We start from the raw sequence: 17,012 nt of genomic DNA on the forward strand, positions 1-17,012 counted from the left end.
TCATATTTCAATCTACAATTAATTTTTGTCTATGGTATGAAGTAGGGAGCAAGTCTCTTTCTGTTTTCCAATGGGATTATCCAATCATTCAGGACCATTTATTTAAGAGACTTTTCCCCCTACTGCTCTGCAGTGTTCCTTTTGTTGTAAATCAGGTATCCATGCACGTGTGGGTCTGCTTCTGAGTTTTCTTTGCTATATTTCTTTGCATTAATTTCTCCTCTTTATTATTTCCTTTCTTCTACCTTCTTTGGGTAGTTTACTCTTCCTTTTCAAGCTTCTTGAAGTGCTTGCTTAGGTCAGGGATTTTCCGCCTTTCTTCTTGTCGGAAAGAGCTTGTATAAACTTGAAATGTTTTTTGACGTTCTGGTAGAACCCACTTGTAAAGTGTTTCGATTCCTTTAAGAGTTAGAGCTATTCATTTTCTATTTCTTCTTGTGTAGTTATGTTATAGTTTTCTAGAATTTAATCGGTTATGTATATGCTTTCAAAATTAGTGACACAAACTTGTTGATAGTATTCCCTTACCTTTTACGTCTCTGCAACATCTGTAGTCATATCTTCCTTTATATTTTTTAAGCTTTACTCATGTTTTCTCGCCTGTATTCTTAGCTAGCTGGCTAGAGTTTTGCCTTTTTTAACTAGTTTTTCACAATAACTACTTGGCTTTGTTGATCTCATTTTATCTTTGTTCTCTATTTCATTCATTTCATTCATTTCATTTTGTTTTTTTTACTTTCTTTGGGTATACTGTGTTCGAACTACATGCTATTAACACATAGCTCATTAATTTTTAGCCTTTCTTTTCTCTTATTTAAACATATAAGACTATAACTCCGTCTCTAAATACCGCTTTCATTGAATCCCACAAGTTTTGATGTGTAAAATGTTCATTATCATTCAGTTCTACATTTTTCTTTGGCCTATAAATTCTCCGTGTATGTGTTGTTGTGTATAGGTGTCTGTTCTTAGGGCGTTTCGGGAAGTGGGGGGTTTTGTTGTTCACATGCTCTTTTGTCCACCTTAGGTCTAGAGCTGGTTTTAACAGAAACTCTCTGGGCTTCTCTGGCTGCAGCGACCAGCCCCTGCTTATTACATTTGAGTGCATTAATTATTCAGCCGAGCTTAGACACATTACACACTCCGAGTCATCCACGCTCCTGCCCTCTTTGTGAAAGGAGGCTTTGAGACCGGCAGCCCCACGGGGAGGGCGTGTAGGTGGGACTCAGAGCTGACTCAGAAGGCCAGCCCTAGACAGCTCATGTCTGTGGTCACAACTGTTGGAGCAGAATCTCGTTCTGACAGCTGGTGGACTCCCTGCCGCCTCGCCGTGCCCAGCTCTGTGTGAGCTCAGGGATGTATGGAGATGAAAGGCTAGACATTTGAGGGTTTTGCTCTTTCGGTTCTGCCCTTGTGTTTGACCTGGAATTATACTGGCAGCAAATATCTCCATATGCAGTCGTGATAACGGCTTTCCCAGCTGACGTGTGCTGGGGAATATGATAAACCATCTGAATCATTGTGATCGGCATATGTGGAAACGGAAATGCTGGGAGCCGGAAGGGTCTTGGGCAAGGCCACTCGGCCAGCCAGGGCAGGGTGGGGTGCCGGCGTCCCACGTGGATCCATAGCGAGGGACACTGACTTTAGGTAAAATTAATCCATCACCAGCAAGTGAAAGATTATCCTTCTTTCTTTCGAAACCCCCAAAATAGCCAATATAAATTGCCCACCTGTGTTAGCCACACTTTCTTGGTCATCTTATCACTTCAAGTTGGTGACTCCGGAGAAGTTGTTTAGTCCCACCCACCAAGCCCCAGTGTAGGAGGCTGAGTAATGGCCCCTAAGATACCAGATCCTGGTCCCTGGGACCTGTGAGTGTTACCTTCCGTGGTGAAGGTCTTGCAGATGTCATTGCGTTAAGGATCGTAGAATGGGGAGGTCATCCTGGATGACCGAGAGGGCCCCAAATGCCATCACAAGTGTCCTCATAAGGGAAAGGCAGAGGGAAGTTAGACAGACACCCAGACAGAAGAGGAGATGGTGCCGTGGCTAGAGATTGACGTGGTGCGTCCACGGCGACGCAGGGAACTCTGGCAGCCCAGCCTGGAAGAGGCCAGGGGCAGACCCTCCCGGAGGCGCGCCCCCCCCCCCCACCTCGGCCCTGCCCCCACCTCGATTTTGGTCTTCTGGCCACCAGACTGAGAATAAACTCACGTTGTTTTAGGCCACACAGTCCGTGATCATTCCTCACGGGGCCACAGGAAACTGATATGGGGAGACTAGGGAGAAAGCAGGTGTGTGGCATTCTCCCTGGGGGTGCCGCGCGCCGTCCTGGGGATGCCGCGCGCCGTCCAGCGGGAAACCGCGGAACCCTCAGCCTTCCGCCACCTCCGCCCCCTGCTGTGGATGCGGGCTGCTGGGCTTGCCGCACCTGGACCCCGCTGGTGCCCCTTCCCCCAACCAGAACGAGCCTTCGAAGCAGTGTCAAGAGGTGCAGGTGCCTCTCCGGCACCCCGGTCCCCGAAGGCAGGTCCCCAGCCGTCAGCTTCCTCCTCGCGGGCTGAGGGGTTAACCATATGAACGAACTCTAAGGCTCCTGCCAGCGCTGAAGATAAATCAGTCACCTCAAGGTTCCCCCTGTTTTAGACTGTAAGAAAGGCTGTGGTTTGTGGGGTTTGTGGCAGAGTGGGTCTGTAGGGAGGGAGAGGGTGCCCAGGACGAAGGGGCAGAGTGATCTGTCCAATGTCACCCAGCATTCAGAGTCCCAGTCAGGATTCACATCCAGGGTTCGGATTCCTAAGCCCTTCCCTCTGTACCATGACTGTCATCTCCGGGAACTTTGGATACAGTTCAAAACCGTGGGCTTTCTCAGCCCGGAGCGGAGCGGCGGGGTGGGGGGAGCGGGGGAGGGCCTGCTACGGAGAGCTACACGGTCAGGATCCAGCGGTGACTCTCATCAGGAGGCTGTGCACACATCCATCCATATCCAAGCCTATAACCTCCCGCAGATCAGAGAACGGGACATTCCAATGGCCTGGGGCCATTAGTGCAGGGGCGAATGGCCCCATTCTATCTTCTTATCCTCCGAGGCCGTCAACCTGACAAAAGGCTGTGAATCCTTGAGAAAAGCTGACTTTTCCAGAATAGCGTGTTTAGGAAGGCCGGGAAGTCTGTGATCCATCTCAGAAGTGGCCCAGGCACAACTCTCCTGAAAGGGTGCAATACTGTGGCAGGCAGGGGGCGGAAACTCGCTGACACACCTGTGCTGAGTTTCTCACCGGGCCATCCGCCGAGCTAAGCTCAAGAGGCCGCAATGCCCTTTGCTCACCCAGAACGAAAGGGACCGGTCGCCTGCAGACATTTGGGGGGCAGAGCACAGCTTTGGAGTCCGATCCTGGCAATGTTGGGATAATTACTGGCTCTGCCCAGCCGCAGTCGCAGCCTCCCTGCTCTGACACACGGGGACAGACATGGGGACGGCACTCGCAGGGCTGCTGGACAGTGAGTGGTCTTAGCCCAGGCGCCTGGTGCAGTCAGAGCCAGGTACACAGCTGGAGCTCAGTAAATGTACCATGCCGTCAGGCAGTGAGCATCGAGGATGCTGGGAGTGGGGGCGAGCAGAGTCATCACGCTCTTCTCAGTCCCTGTGGCTTCGTTCATTTTCAGTGTGCAGCTCTCTGTCTGCTATTAATTGCATAGTGTGTGCATGTTTGCATGCACGTGCACGCACGCACACACGCACACTGAGGAGTGGCTCCTGGGTCCCAGTAGTTCCCACATGCTCTGGGCGGGGCAGTGTGCTTGTGTTTGCGGTACGGTGGCCAGGCCAATGCAGGCCTTTCCACCCATGTCTGAACTAGACGCGATGCAAAGAGCACAGGCCCGGGGTGCAAGGATCTGACGCTCTATTTCATGGCCTCAGTTAGGGCTGCAAGTAACAGACAACCCTAACTAGAGTGGCTTAAACAAATGGTGCTTATTTTGCTTGCATGAGAAGAAGTCTGGAGTAGGACAGTCCCAGGATGCGTGTAGGTGTGCAAGAGTCTTTCATTCTGGTGCTAGGGCGAGTGCCAAACACACCTCCCCAAGTGCTGGCCCAAGCTGTGGAGCAAGGCATGGGGCTGGGGCTGGGGTGGGGGCTCAGGGCCCCATTCTGCCTCTGGTGCTACCTGGCTGTGCTACTTCAGACAACCAGTTCACTTCTTTAAGGCTCAGTTTCTCTTCCATCCTACAGCAGCAAGGATAGGACAAGATTATCTTTAGCTTCTGACGTCTCGTGATGGCCTTCCTTCCTGACGTGAAAGTTTGAGTGCTACCTCTCTACATACACAGCTTGGTATATTTATGTGTGTCTTTTCAGTTTCAGGGGTCTGAGCTAGAACCAACTATAACATGAAAATCGGGACATGAAAAAGGGCAGAATGCAGCGTTCCAGGAACGACTTCCAGGTCTTGCTGTTCCATCCCTTCCAGATCGTAGACCCATAGCTGGACCCAATTCATAGCCACAGAGGCTCCTTTGAACAGAACGATGCTTTATTTTTTTCTCCCCACCCCCTCCTTTTCCTCCTCTTCTTTTTCTGCATGTAATGGGTACACCTTTCCTTCCAAACCTAGCTCTTTATAGCACCATGATGTCATTTAACATAAGGGCGATGAACAGTTCAAAGAGTTTCTTTAATTCTAATCTTTTGAAAACCAGAAGCATCTTGAGCGAAGTAGTGTCAGTTTAATTTCCTATCTTTGGGGACTCACTGACTCGTTATTTAATGTGTGGCTTGGGTTAGAAAGCATCTAGGTGGAAAACTCATTCCCCAGTACTTCTGCCCAAGGCTAAAACCTGTTGACGGGTCCTTCGGGGGTATTCCCAGCTGACCTAGTTGACATTCCTGTCATCAGGATGCAGAAACGAGTGCCATGTTGTGTCCAAACCCGACCGGGATCCTGCCTACCCTCCAGGCTCACCTCTCACTCTTGTTCTTTTGACATTTACCGAGCCCGCCATGCTGTTTCTCATCTCACTGACCCTGCCTAGGCCTTCTCATCTCTTTGCCTGCCTTTCCATCCCTCCTCACCGGGCTAACTCTGCTCACACCCTTAGACCCAGCATAGACACCCCTCTTCAGGGAGCGTCCCTGACCCAACCCAATGTGGCCTAAATGTCCCTGCTGGGGACAATCTTGTACTCATCCATATTCCAGTTCAATTGTATGACGCACACATTAAACTAATGAGAAGTCAACCATTTCTGCTTGGCCAAAGAGGAAGAAAGAGGATAACATCTTAAACAGGGCTGCCCTCGGCCTGCTAAACGCTTGCCAGAGAGGGTGATCTGGAAGCCCCACTCCCATCATAGCCCTTGTGTGTTTCTGTGTTGGGAGCATGTCCTCTCTGGGGATGATTCTGGTGTTTAAAGGCATGTATGCTTCACAGAGCAGGAAATGGCCCCCACACAGCAAGATGGTTCACATGCTGGAGGACAAAAGAGAAAAACATAAAAACAGGGAAATAAAAGCAAGACATAGTCGCTAAAAGGGCTTATCCGTCAGGGAACTTTTATGATATGGGTTCAAATTCCAGCTCCTCAGTTAACCAACTTGGTTACTTTGTTCAAGTCACTGTAACCTGTTTAGACTTCAGATGGCTTAGACCCTGAGGCTTAGATGAGGTAACAAATGTAAGTCTACACAAGGTAGACTCTCAATAACAGTTCCTGTTACTCCAACCCATACAGATCTCTTTTCTCAGAACCTGCGCCAGTGGATTCCATCCTATCCACCGCCGGCCAGACTCTGGGCAGGACCACGGGACACATGCAGAGGAGAGCGGACAAGGCTGGCTTCCAGAGGAGGTAGCATTTCCAGTGTCCCAGCCTGCAAGCGTCCACTGAGTTCAGTCCCAGACCGGGACCCAGGGATGCTTCCAGCCCTCCAGCAGCTACACGCTTGTGTAGTATAACCCCACTGGAGGCATTTAGGGAACTGGTACCTGGGGGCTACTAGGGCTTTGCTCTCCGCCCGTTCCCACCTCCCGCCGCCAAACCCCTTATAGCATTTTTCCGTCGGCATGGTATTTAGCTGGGTCCCGGTCCATCTCCATCCTGACCGCGAACTCCTCGCGCGCAGGACGCGCCTGCTGCCATGCGGATGCCGAGCCCAATCCGGCTGCCCAGAGCCAGAGGCAGGAAGGATGATTCAGTACTCGCCTGCCCGATCACCGTTAATGATGCTGGAGCCCGACACCTCCCCGCATCCCCGGCACTGTAATTGCGACCGTGACTCGATTCGCTGCAGCGGGGTCCGGGGCACGCGATCTCAGCTTTGGCACAGAGCAGGCAGGCGCTCGATCAACACCGTAAATGCCGACCCCGCAGTGGGGTCAGGCCGCCGCCCGGGCCGGTTCGCCTGCGTGCCCCGGACGCCGGGAACCCGCCGCAGCCGCCGCCCGCCGGGACCTTGCAGCAGTTCCCGGCCTTGGGCACCGCCCCCCCGGCCTCGGATAGGACCGAGTCGCTCCTAGCAACAGCGGCCGGGCCGGCGGCCTCGGCCGCGCTGATTGGCCGAACCCCGGGAGGCGCGGTGCCGTCACTTCCGGCATCCGGAGGCAGCAGAGGAAGCCGACGGGCGGCCATCTTGGGTCCGTGAGGTTCGGGGGTGCCGGGAGCGGCGTCGGCGGCCGGCAGGCAGAGGCTGAGGCGGAGAGCGGGCCGCAGGGAGGAGAGCAGTCGGGCGCAGGCGCCGCCTCCGCAGCCCCCTCCATGGTCGGCGCCCGCAGCCCGCCGCGGCCTGTCTTGCGCTCCCCCTCCTGCACATCCTCCTCCGCCTTCTCGTCAGGGGCCGCCGGCGGCGCTGTGTGGAGGCTCCGGCGCTGAGATCCGCGGCGCGACGGGCGGGGGCGGGGGCGGAGGAGGAGGCGAGGGGGCCCCGGCCCGCGGGGCGCCCTGAGGCGCGGGGACGCCGGCGGGCCGACCTGCACCCGCCGCCGGCCCGGCCCCGCCACCGCCGCCCGCGGGGCGCCTCGGCGCGGCCGCCGGGGCCGGGGGAGCATGAGCCCCGGGGCCCGCCGGGGGACGGCCCGGGCCCGGCCCGGGATCTAGACGGCCGTGGGGGAGGGGCGCCGCCGCTCCGGAACCGCCGGGCGCTCGAGGACGCGGCCGCCGGCCCCGGGGCCGCGCCGTTTCGTTTCGCCCTTGCGTCGTGCAGAGTGAAGTGAAGTAAAATGTCCACGAGGACCCCTTTGCCAACGGTGAATGAACGAGACACTGAGAACGTAAGTCCCCCCGGAGCACGGCGGCGGCCTTGCAGTCGGGGGCCGCGGCCCCGGAGCGCCGGGGGGTGGCGCGGGGCGGCCGGGCGCGAAGTGCGTTCGTGGTCGCGCCGGGGTCTTGCTTCCTAACGAGCCTGTCGTCGTCGCCGCCTCTCGGGTCAGGGCCTCGGGGGCCGGGTCGCCGCGCGGCGGGGCTCCGCGGGGCTCGGCGCGTGTTTCGACCAAACTCCCGTAGAATTGGGCAGGCGGCTCTTGCGAGGCTGTCAGCTTCAAAACACGTCCGTGGTGCCGCTTAAAAGCCCCGGGTCGGGTCGAGTGGACTGTCCTCTTCGCCTCGCTCTTTAAAATTGTCTGGAACTAAGTTTAGTGACAGTCACTAAAACTAAATGGCCGCTGACGTCTTCCTGTGGCCCCCTTAGAAGGAACTCGAGAGCTTGGCCGACGGGAAGTCCGCAGAGGGGCCGCTCCGTCTCGCTCCGCTTCTGCCCCGGCCGGCTGGGTCGGGCAGGGTGGAGAGGAAGGTGTAGACGACGGTCGCCCTGCCACCCCAGGCCCAGCCGAGGGAATCCCGCTCTGGGCCTAGCCTTCTTCCTTCCTACGGGGAGGTTGGCGTAGACAAACTCTCGGGCCCCTTCCAGCACTCACATCCTCTGCTTCTATAAAAGGATCCTTTGAATTTGTTCACGGAAACCCTTTTAAAAGGCCAGGAGCAGCATTTTTCGGGAATGACCACTGGCAGTGGAGGTTACACTGGAAAAATGTTGAGTCTGCCCAAGTGCTTTCTGAGTTCTTTAGCACTGGGTTCAGAACTGTTCCAACCTAGTAGTGTTATCTTCTGCAAAACATCTAGAAAATAACTTGTAGGGAAACTTCACTGGCTTTTCATTGTAAGTGTTATGAGGTAATTCCTGGCAAGAAAACGCCATCACTTAGGAAAAGATTCCTTGCTCTGCCTGTTTCCATGATTTCAATAACGTCCTGAGACATCGTGAGCCAGTGGTATCAAATGCCTTCATTTTAATCTTCAAAATTCCACTTGATTGCTGAGTAGCTTTCGGTTTATTTACTCTGTTTGTGTAAACCTTGGTCTAAAGCATATCCCTGTGGTGTATTAATGTACAGTATTTAATGCTATCTAACCTGGTAAGTAAGGAGTACAGTGGCATACATTTCTTTACCTGAGATGGATTAGAAAATTATATAAAGAGTGAGTAATAGAAAATTGTAGACTAAGTGAGTCAGTGAATTCATTTTCTCATGGACCTTTTGAACCTGTTTCTGACTTGATCAACCTGTTCTCTGAGTACCCTGAGTGGAACAAGCAAAAAGATGAGTTGATTATCTTTGATCATTGACTTTCACTAAGAGAAGCAAAATGAACCAGAGCAGGAGCTCCATACTTTGTAAATAAACTGGTCAAAAAACAGCATAGCAGATTTGTGATAATGAAGGATTTACACCCAGTGGGTCTTTACCTTGTTTTCTGCGGAATTTAATTATGTTGTAATCTTCGCGGGTTGTTAGAAATTACCAACTTTATCCTTTTTTTTTTTCCAGTTACAGCCAACATTCAATATTATATCAGGTATACAGAGCAGTGGCCAGACATTCATGTAATTTATGAAGAGATCACCCTGACAAGCCCAGTACCCACCACCCGGCATCACACGTAGCCACTACAAGATTGACCACATTACCCATGCTGCACCCCACATCCTCTTGAATATTTTATACTGACTTTATCTTTTAAAGATAATGTAGGGTATGGAATGTACCTTTATTCTCATGGAATGTATTTAAAATTGAATTTTTGACAGTGTTACAGTCAGAGGTTTGTAGCACCTCATGCATTAATTTATCATTCCCTGTTCCATTTTTAACTCAGGTATTGGCACATTCTGGAAGTAGTTGGGTGTCTTTTACGGTACAGTGCCCTTGTGTCAATGTTACACGTCTGGCATATACCATGTTATTTGTCTACCATTACCTAACTGCTAAGTATTAGACTTCCTGCTAATTGAGTGGTGAGGGTACAAGAATGAATGGGAGCTCTCAGTCTGTTGAGCAGCTCCTCTGCTAGAGTCAGATTTATTAAGAGACCATTCAGTCTTTTTATGTGTACAGTTTGATGAATTTTGACAAATGTGTTGTCATGTAACCACCATCACAGTAACGATATAGAACCTTTCCATTGCCTATAAAGGTCCTTTGTGGCCCTTTGCCGTCCGCCCTTCATTTCCCCAGCCTCTGGCAATCATTAATCTGTTATTTGTCCATATAGTTTTACCTTTTCTAGAATGTTATATATAATGGAGTCAAAGAATATATAATTGTGTCTGGAATCTTTCAGTCAGCATAATGCTTTCGAAGTTGATTCATGTTTGTGTGTGTCAGTAGTTTATTTCTTTTTATTGCTGAGTAGTTCATTGTTTGGATGTACCACAGTTTTTAAAAATCCGTTCACTAGATAGACATTTTGGTTATTATGACTTGAACAGCTTTGTTTTTATATTTTTATAAAAAAAGGCTTTCCATTTTGCTTACCTAAGGAATCTTATTTAAAAATTTTAAATTAAATTTAAACCCTGCCCCCGGTACTCAACAGCTCAATGGCCAGTCTTAATTGCATTGTTCTCTCCCCAAGAAACAAATTCAACATCTTATCATTTTCTCTCTAAAGCTTTAGAAGAGATAAAACTTTTTTTAAAAAAAAGGTAATCATAATCCTTTTATCATTATTTCTTAATATTAAATATCTATGTTCAAATTTCCTCAGTTGTCTACTTTTTAAACATTTATTCAAATTAGAATCCATCTAGGGTCCATCTATTATAGCTGGCCAATATGTGAGATAAGAGGGGTTTTAAAGTCAAGAAAAAGTTTTCATTTTAGTTTGTTCTCAGTCGACTTGTACAGAGCCACAGACAAATCCTGGATGTACACTTGTAAAATTAGAAATGTATTTTTCACTTAAGTTTAAAAGTGTATGACAGTTTGTAATCCTGGGTTATTTGCCGAAGTATAGGAAGCCCCAGGGCTTTGCAATTAACAGCTCTTGGTGTGTGGGCATCAAGTACCTGTTTATTACTAGTTAATGCAAACTAGTCCTCAGAATTTATCTCTGCAAAATAGATAAACTGATGTGTAATTGTCCAGCCAGCCATTGGTTATAGGAGACTATTACTATTATTAGCCTGTTTAAATTTGAGTACTTACTATGTGTATGACACGGTGCCATAGAGCCGTGGTCCCCAACCTTTTTGGCCTCAGGGACTGGTGCTTCTGTGAGAATCTAATGCCTAATGATCTGAGGTGGAGCTGAGGTCGTGATGCCAGCGCTGGGGAGCAGCTGCAGATACAGGTGAAACTCCGCTTGCTTACCTATCACTCACCTCCTGCTTGCGATCCAATTTCTAATAGGTCATGCATTGATACCGGTCCTCGGCGATGATTGCTGGACCCTCCCTCCCACACACACACACACCTCACCACCATCTTGATTCTACCGTTTGGGCCCCGGAATTCTCATTTCTGACAAGTTCAGGCGGGTGTAGATGCTGCAGGTCCAGGGACCACACTTTCAGAATCCCTGCCTCAGATTTCAGTGAAGGCTTGCCAGTGAAACTATATTCCTTTAGATCGTACTGTGATTATGGAATAAAGATATCCATAGTCAAATATCCATAGTCAGTAAAATTTTCATGTTCCACGAGCATTTATTGATCACTTACTGTGCATCAGGCAATAGTACTAAGTACTTTAGATAATATTTCATTTAAAATATGTAATATGATTTCATTTAATCTGTTAAAACTATATTGAATCCAAGCTGTTTGGGCCTTAAAAAAAAGTCGATCTCTGAATTAATTTTTTTTATTGGGTCAAAGTATTTGGGAAAACATCTTATCGATTTCAGTTTGAGGGTCATTTTCATTTCTTCTGTATATAAATTAGGGGAAGGTAGAAATTTGTCCTGAGTAGAATATTAGTCATTTGACATTTTATGTAGCACGATTATTTACATCGTAATTACTTATAAAAGGCGTATACAGTTTAATAAAAATTAATGGTACCTGTTATCTTTAATTTTAAAGAGGGTTTTGTATTCTAGATATAGTCAAAATTTATCCCTGGGATTTATTCTCAAACTGAAAGTAAGAGTCAGGGAATACAGATCTTTCTGATCAGCACTGGGAGGACTAAAACAGAAATTCACTTGTCTCACTACTGTTTTAAAATTTCATATTAAACCTGAAGGAGAAAACATCTCATCCCTGGGGCTCTCCCAGCTTTAATGTTGACTCACAAGAATTTAAAGAATGTGCTTGGAGTTGATCTGTCTGCCAGCAGTAATAAGGGGCTTGTGCTGACCCATGTGCACCTACCTATGTAGTAATTGGAGGGCGTTGGAGGAAAAAGACTTTTGGGGGGTAGGTCCACCTTTGTCTTCCAGCTAGAGTTCTTTAGCACTGCACTGTAGCCACCTGAGCTGTGCAGCCATATTTGGTCTTATGTAATCTTCTGTAGACTAGATAAGGCATTATTTCTGTGGGTCATGTGGAATTTTGGCATTTGTAGTTGAAGCTTGAACAAAAGCTATTTTGTTTGTATTTCTTGCTAATAGTTAGGTAGCCACTTTTGTGTGGAGGTTAAATATTGTGGAGTTTGTATTATGGACATCTTACTTGAAAATTTGTATTGGTAGAATTTAATATGAAATTTGAATAAGCTGAACTCAAAGGTTTTTATCCCAGAATTTTGTGTAACCCTATTCTTTAGGGAGTCAGTATCTTTATGATATCATTGACTGCAATAGTGGATTCTAGAATGAGAATCCTCAAGCAGAGTAGATCTAGAATCATTTCCTAATTCAGCCCTCTACTGTTCTTTATCCAGAGGGATAATTTAAACTGGGCAAGCAGTTTTTGTCGTTGAGGCATTTGAGGTGTTTCGACGACTTTCTGTTCCTATACTGTCTCCACCTTTCTTTGTCCGCCTTCCCTTGCCTGCCCCCTGCCTAGCCTCGGCCTGCCTTGGTGTGCCCACAGGCTTGTATTAGCTTTACTGGTGAAGGAGCTGATGTTTTCTTTTCTTAAAAGGAGGTCATCATCTAGATTTAAAAGATATTCAATGATAAACAACCTTCCACATGCAATGGTAATGTATTCTGATTTTTTTTCCATTTCATTAGTTCAGGTTCTTCACAGGTTGTTTCCTGCTTATTGTATAGTTCTACTTAACTTTTGCTATGAAACAAACCACTCTACATCTTAGTGTAAAACAACAGCTGTTTCGTTGTGCTTCCAGATCCAGACGCGGATGGCTTATCTCTGTTCCACCGAGGGACTTCAGTTTGGGCTCTTGAAAGGCTAAGGGGTTGTTGAATAGCTGGGCCGAAAGATCCACATCCTAGACTGTTTCTTCATTCATATCTGACACCTTGGCAGGTGTGGTTAGAAGGCTGGGCGCAGCTGGGACTCCTGGCCAAAGTGCCTGCGTGGGCCTCTCTAGCACGGAGGCCGCTGTCTGTGTGAGTGGATGTCTTCCGGGTGGCTCAGTGTTTCAGCAGCCAAGGTGGAAGCTGCCTGCCTCAGAAATCACATAATACCATTTCTGCCATTTTCTCTTGGTTAAAGAGGTCACAGGCAGGCACCCAGATTCAAGCAGAAGGGACTTGGGCCGTACCTCCCTCATAATAGGAGGTGTGTCAAAGGCTTTGGGGTCATGTTTTCAAACCACTTTATAATCTGACCTAGCATTTTATTTGTGACCTTGGACAAATTATTTACCTTCTTCGTGCCCCAGGTGAATAGGATTGGCAATAGTGATGACCCCGTAGGACCGTATGAGGATAAGGCCTCCATGCTCTGGCCTCCCTTGGCGCTTTGTCCTCACCTCCTACCTCTCCTCACTCAGTGCACTCATAGAGCCAGGCGTCGGCTTGTCGTGTGTCGAACACACTGGGGACATTCCATTCTCAGGGCCTTGGCATCAGGTCGTTTCTCTGAACACTTTTCTTCCTGATATCCACAGGTATCTCGTATCTCACCTTCTCTTTTCAAACCTCAGTGAGGCTTACTCCGACCACCCACAGCCCTCCCAGTCACACTTACCATGATCTAGCTTTTCTTTTTTTCCAGTGCATTTATTACCTTCGAACATACTGTATCATTTACATATTTATGTTGATTGTGTTCTGTCAGTTTCCTCTGGTATACTGAAAGCTCTATGTGAGCAGGAATATTTGTTTTGTTTACTGATACTATTTAAAATACCTGGAACATACTAGTCATTTATTACAGGTGACCAGTAAATAAATATTAGTTGAATTAGTGATTCAATAAGATAATATGGGTAACACATTTAGAACAGTGCTTGACACATAATAAAACTTAAATGGTAGCTTATCACTTACTGTTATTATTAATGGTCTGTTTACTGGTTTCGTCTCTGTTCCTGTGTACTCAGCCTCTCCCCTCTGTAGTTCATTACAATGAGATCACCTTCTTTCTCCCTTTCTTAGAGGGAGGCTTGATGGAGTCTGGACTTGGAAGTGAGAGGTAAAGATGGGAGCCTAAGACTGGTGGAGAGAGAGGAGGTAAAGATGGGAGCCTAAGACTGGTGGAGAGAGAGATTCTTCTTCTTTTTTTTTTTTATGCCAGCAGCACCTGGTCTTCCTAGGTGGTCTCCCATCAAAGTACTAACCAGGCCCGACCCTGCTTAGCTCCCGAGATCAGACATCGGGCTTGTTCAGGGTGGCACGGCCATAGACCATGGACCGTTGCTTCTCTGGGATATGAACCCAGGACCTTCTGTGTGTAAAGCGGACGTGCTAACTGCTGCACTGTGGAACCACGTCCAAGGGAGAGATTCTGAAGACATTTCTGAGCTAGAATGGGCAAGAAGTAAAGCAAAAAAAAAAAAAAAGCGTTCAGCAACCAATGTAAAAAGAGAGATTGGGGTCTGGAGTTACAGGCTTGCATTTGAAACCAGTCATCAGATAGAGGTAACAACCAAGGGCAAGTTAATTCACTCATCTGTGCCTCATATTTCTAAAATTTTAAATTTTTAAAAAATTGAGTTGTAACTGATGTGTAACATTTTATTACAGTTGACTTTTGAACAACATGGGTTTGAACTGTGCGGTTCCACTTATATGTGGTTTTTTTTCCCAATAAATACTGTAAATGCATTTTCTCTTATGATTTTCTTAACATTTTCTTTAGCTTATTTATTGTAAGACTATAGTATATAATACGTATAACATATAAATATGTATTACTTTACTGTTTATGTTATTGGGAAGGCTTCCAGTCAGTTGTAGGTATTAGTAAAGTGTTTTGGAAGTTGAGAGTTACACCGATTTCTCACTGTGGAGGTGGGGGCAGTGGCGGGGGCAGGTGCTCCTAACACCCTGTTGTTCAGGGGTCAACTATAGCTTCAGGTGCACAACGTTATGATTCGATGTTTGTATATATTGTGAAATGATCACCACAGTAAGTCTAGATAATAGGTAACATCCATCACCACACATAGTTAGAATTTATTTTCTTATGTGAGAATTTCAAGATTTCTCATAGCCACTTTCAAATATACAGTACAGTATCATTAACTATAGTCCCATTTATCAAAAGGGATTAACACCATCTACTCAGGGTTGTTGTGATTAAAGGAAATAACACCTATAAAGTACTCAGGCCACTTCACATGATGGGAGTTCTGTCCGTGTCAATTTCCTCGTAATACAGCATTTGTAGTAATATTCTAAAAATCTGGGTACCCTGTAAAGGCTTTAGTACTCTAAGTACTTGATCCACTTTCCTAGCTTTGTTATTTCTAACTCACCTGCGTGAACTACTCCAGCCAGGCAGTTCTGCTGGGCCGTTTGTTCCAACCCAGCAGTGTCACAGCTGCCGGGTGCCAGGTCCTGTGTACTGAGAATACAGAGGTGAGTTGGTTCTTGCCCACAAAGGAGCTTATAGTCAAGTGCTGTAGTGTAGGAACTAACTGAGCTAAGGCTTGAGGATGGAGGGGGATCAAGGCAGAGGGGCAGCCTAGTCAAGAGTGTTAAGACGTTGTCAGCAGTCATGATGTTAAGGAACGAAAGCCATTTTCCCCCAGTGTTAGTGGCACATGCAGTGAGAGGGTTGTGAGAGATGGAACTGTCTAGATCTGCAGGTTCAGGGCGGTCTTCCCCCATCGCCCGAGCTTCCGTAGCTTTTCTTGTGCTAGCTGCTTGAAGTGACCGTCATCTCCCATTAGAGCTCCACTGCTTACCCTTCAGAGACGCTGTCCCTTCATCCCTAGGATGCCCTTTTTTCTTCATCTCACCCAAACGTGGTCATTTCTCTGAGTGCTCAGGGCTGTTATTCAGCACAGTAGCTACCAGCCACATATGATGGCTAGTGAGGACTTGAAATGTGTTAGTCTGAATGAAGATTTTCTGTAAGTATAAAATTTATACCAGATTTCAAAGATAATATGAAAAAAGAATGTAGAATGTTAATCTTTTTATAATATGTGTTGAAATAACTTGGGAATATATTAGGGTAAATAAAATATTATTAAAATTTATTCCATTTCTTTTTAGTTTTTAGTTTTTTTTTTTTTTTTATTGTTGCTACTAGAAAATTGAAAATTACATGTGTAGTTCACAGTGTATCTGTCGGACAGCACTGAGGGCGTTTACTCAAGATTTCCTCACGGGCCGAGATCGCCCTTTGTTTCAGTTATTCTTCCCCGTCATTGCTCCCCAGCTAGGCTATGAGCTACTTCGAGGTCTGGCACCTTACTTTTCTGTTTTTAATCTCCTTGTAGTACCTGGCACTTAATAGGTGCTTAGAAAACAGTTGACCGATCAAAAGCTACCGAGTCAGTTTTCTGTAGCCACAATTTGTTCATTGTAGTTCTGAGGATTAGAGAAGTAAATTATTTTTCAGTATATTTTATTGTTATCATTCACTTACTATACCAATAAAATATTTTATTAAAAGTGAAACCAATTTGACTAAATTTATGAATATGAATAGTAATAGTGGTAGTTTCCCTTTCCTGTGGTTCATATTTTCAGAAACTTTTTTGTAAACTCAGGTGCAAAAAGTCATGTAATCTTTGGTCAATATGAGGCCATTCTCTTGTTTTATTTATTCCTGTTAATTCCCATATGTATTTCCCTTATCGCCCCAAGAGATTATTATTCTGACATGTTTAATCTGTTGTCCTGTGTGCATCTGTATGTCTATATGCTTGGTACTTTGTGTCAATATTGCGTCTTTCTTGTCTACTTTGTTGCTTCTGACTGCTGCATTATCGCCGTGGGGGGCATCCATCCATCACACTTAATCTCTGCTCGTCAGGAGTGGACATTCAGGTTGCCCCCAACTCCCTGCTGCCACAGAAATGCTACAGTGAATATCTTCATGCATGTCCCTTATGGAGCTGTGTAAGAGTTTGGGGGAAATGTGTAGCTAGGAATGGAATTGCTGGGTCACGGGAAGTACCAGATGGTGCCAGGTTGCTCTTCTGGATGGCTCCCTCAGCCCACACTCCCACCAGCAGTGCCCATGGTTCCTGCCAACATTTAGCATTATCCATTTTTAATTTTTTTTTTTATGCCTATAGCACCTGGTTTTCCTAGGTGGTCTCCCATCCGACCCTGCTTAGCTTCTGAGATCAGATGGGCTCAGGCCTGTTCAGGGTGGCATGGTTGTAGACTATCCAGCTTTCTAAATTTGCTAGCTTAAT

General features: G+C 47.1%; 1 protein-coding gene and 1 pseudogene across 5 annotated transcripts in view; one reads left to right on the forward strand and one right to left on the reverse strand.

The window, feature by feature from the left end:
* The first annotated feature begins 6,628 nt into the window (after window positions 1-6,628).
* Window positions 6,629-17,012, forward strand: part of MARK3 (microtubule affinity regulating kinase 3) — an 82,073-nt gene continuing 71,689 nt past the window's right edge. For 2 of the 5 annotated variants that reach the window (XM_016121427.2, XM_016121428.2), the window contains exon 1: window positions 6,629-7,271. In XM_016121427.2, the coding sequence (XP_015976913.1) occupies window positions 7,221-7,271 (51 nt within the window). In that variant the 5' untranslated portion in view covers window positions 6,629-7,220. The remainder of the gene's footprint in view (window positions 7,272-17,012) is intronic. The other 3 variants (XM_016121429.2, XM_036218169.1, XM_036218170.1) reach the window with 3 other exon arrangements.
* On the reverse strand, window positions 13,925-14,040 carry LOC118600803 (annotated as a pseudogene).

Source organism: Rousettus aegyptiacus, unplaced genomic scaffold (assembly GCF_014176215.1).
Source record: "Rousettus aegyptiacus isolate mRouAeg1 unplaced genomic scaffold, mRouAeg1.p scaffold_m13_p_3, whole genome shotgun sequence".
Taxonomy (NCBI): Eukaryota; Metazoa; Chordata; class Mammalia; order Chiroptera; family Pteropodidae; genus Rousettus; species Rousettus aegyptiacus.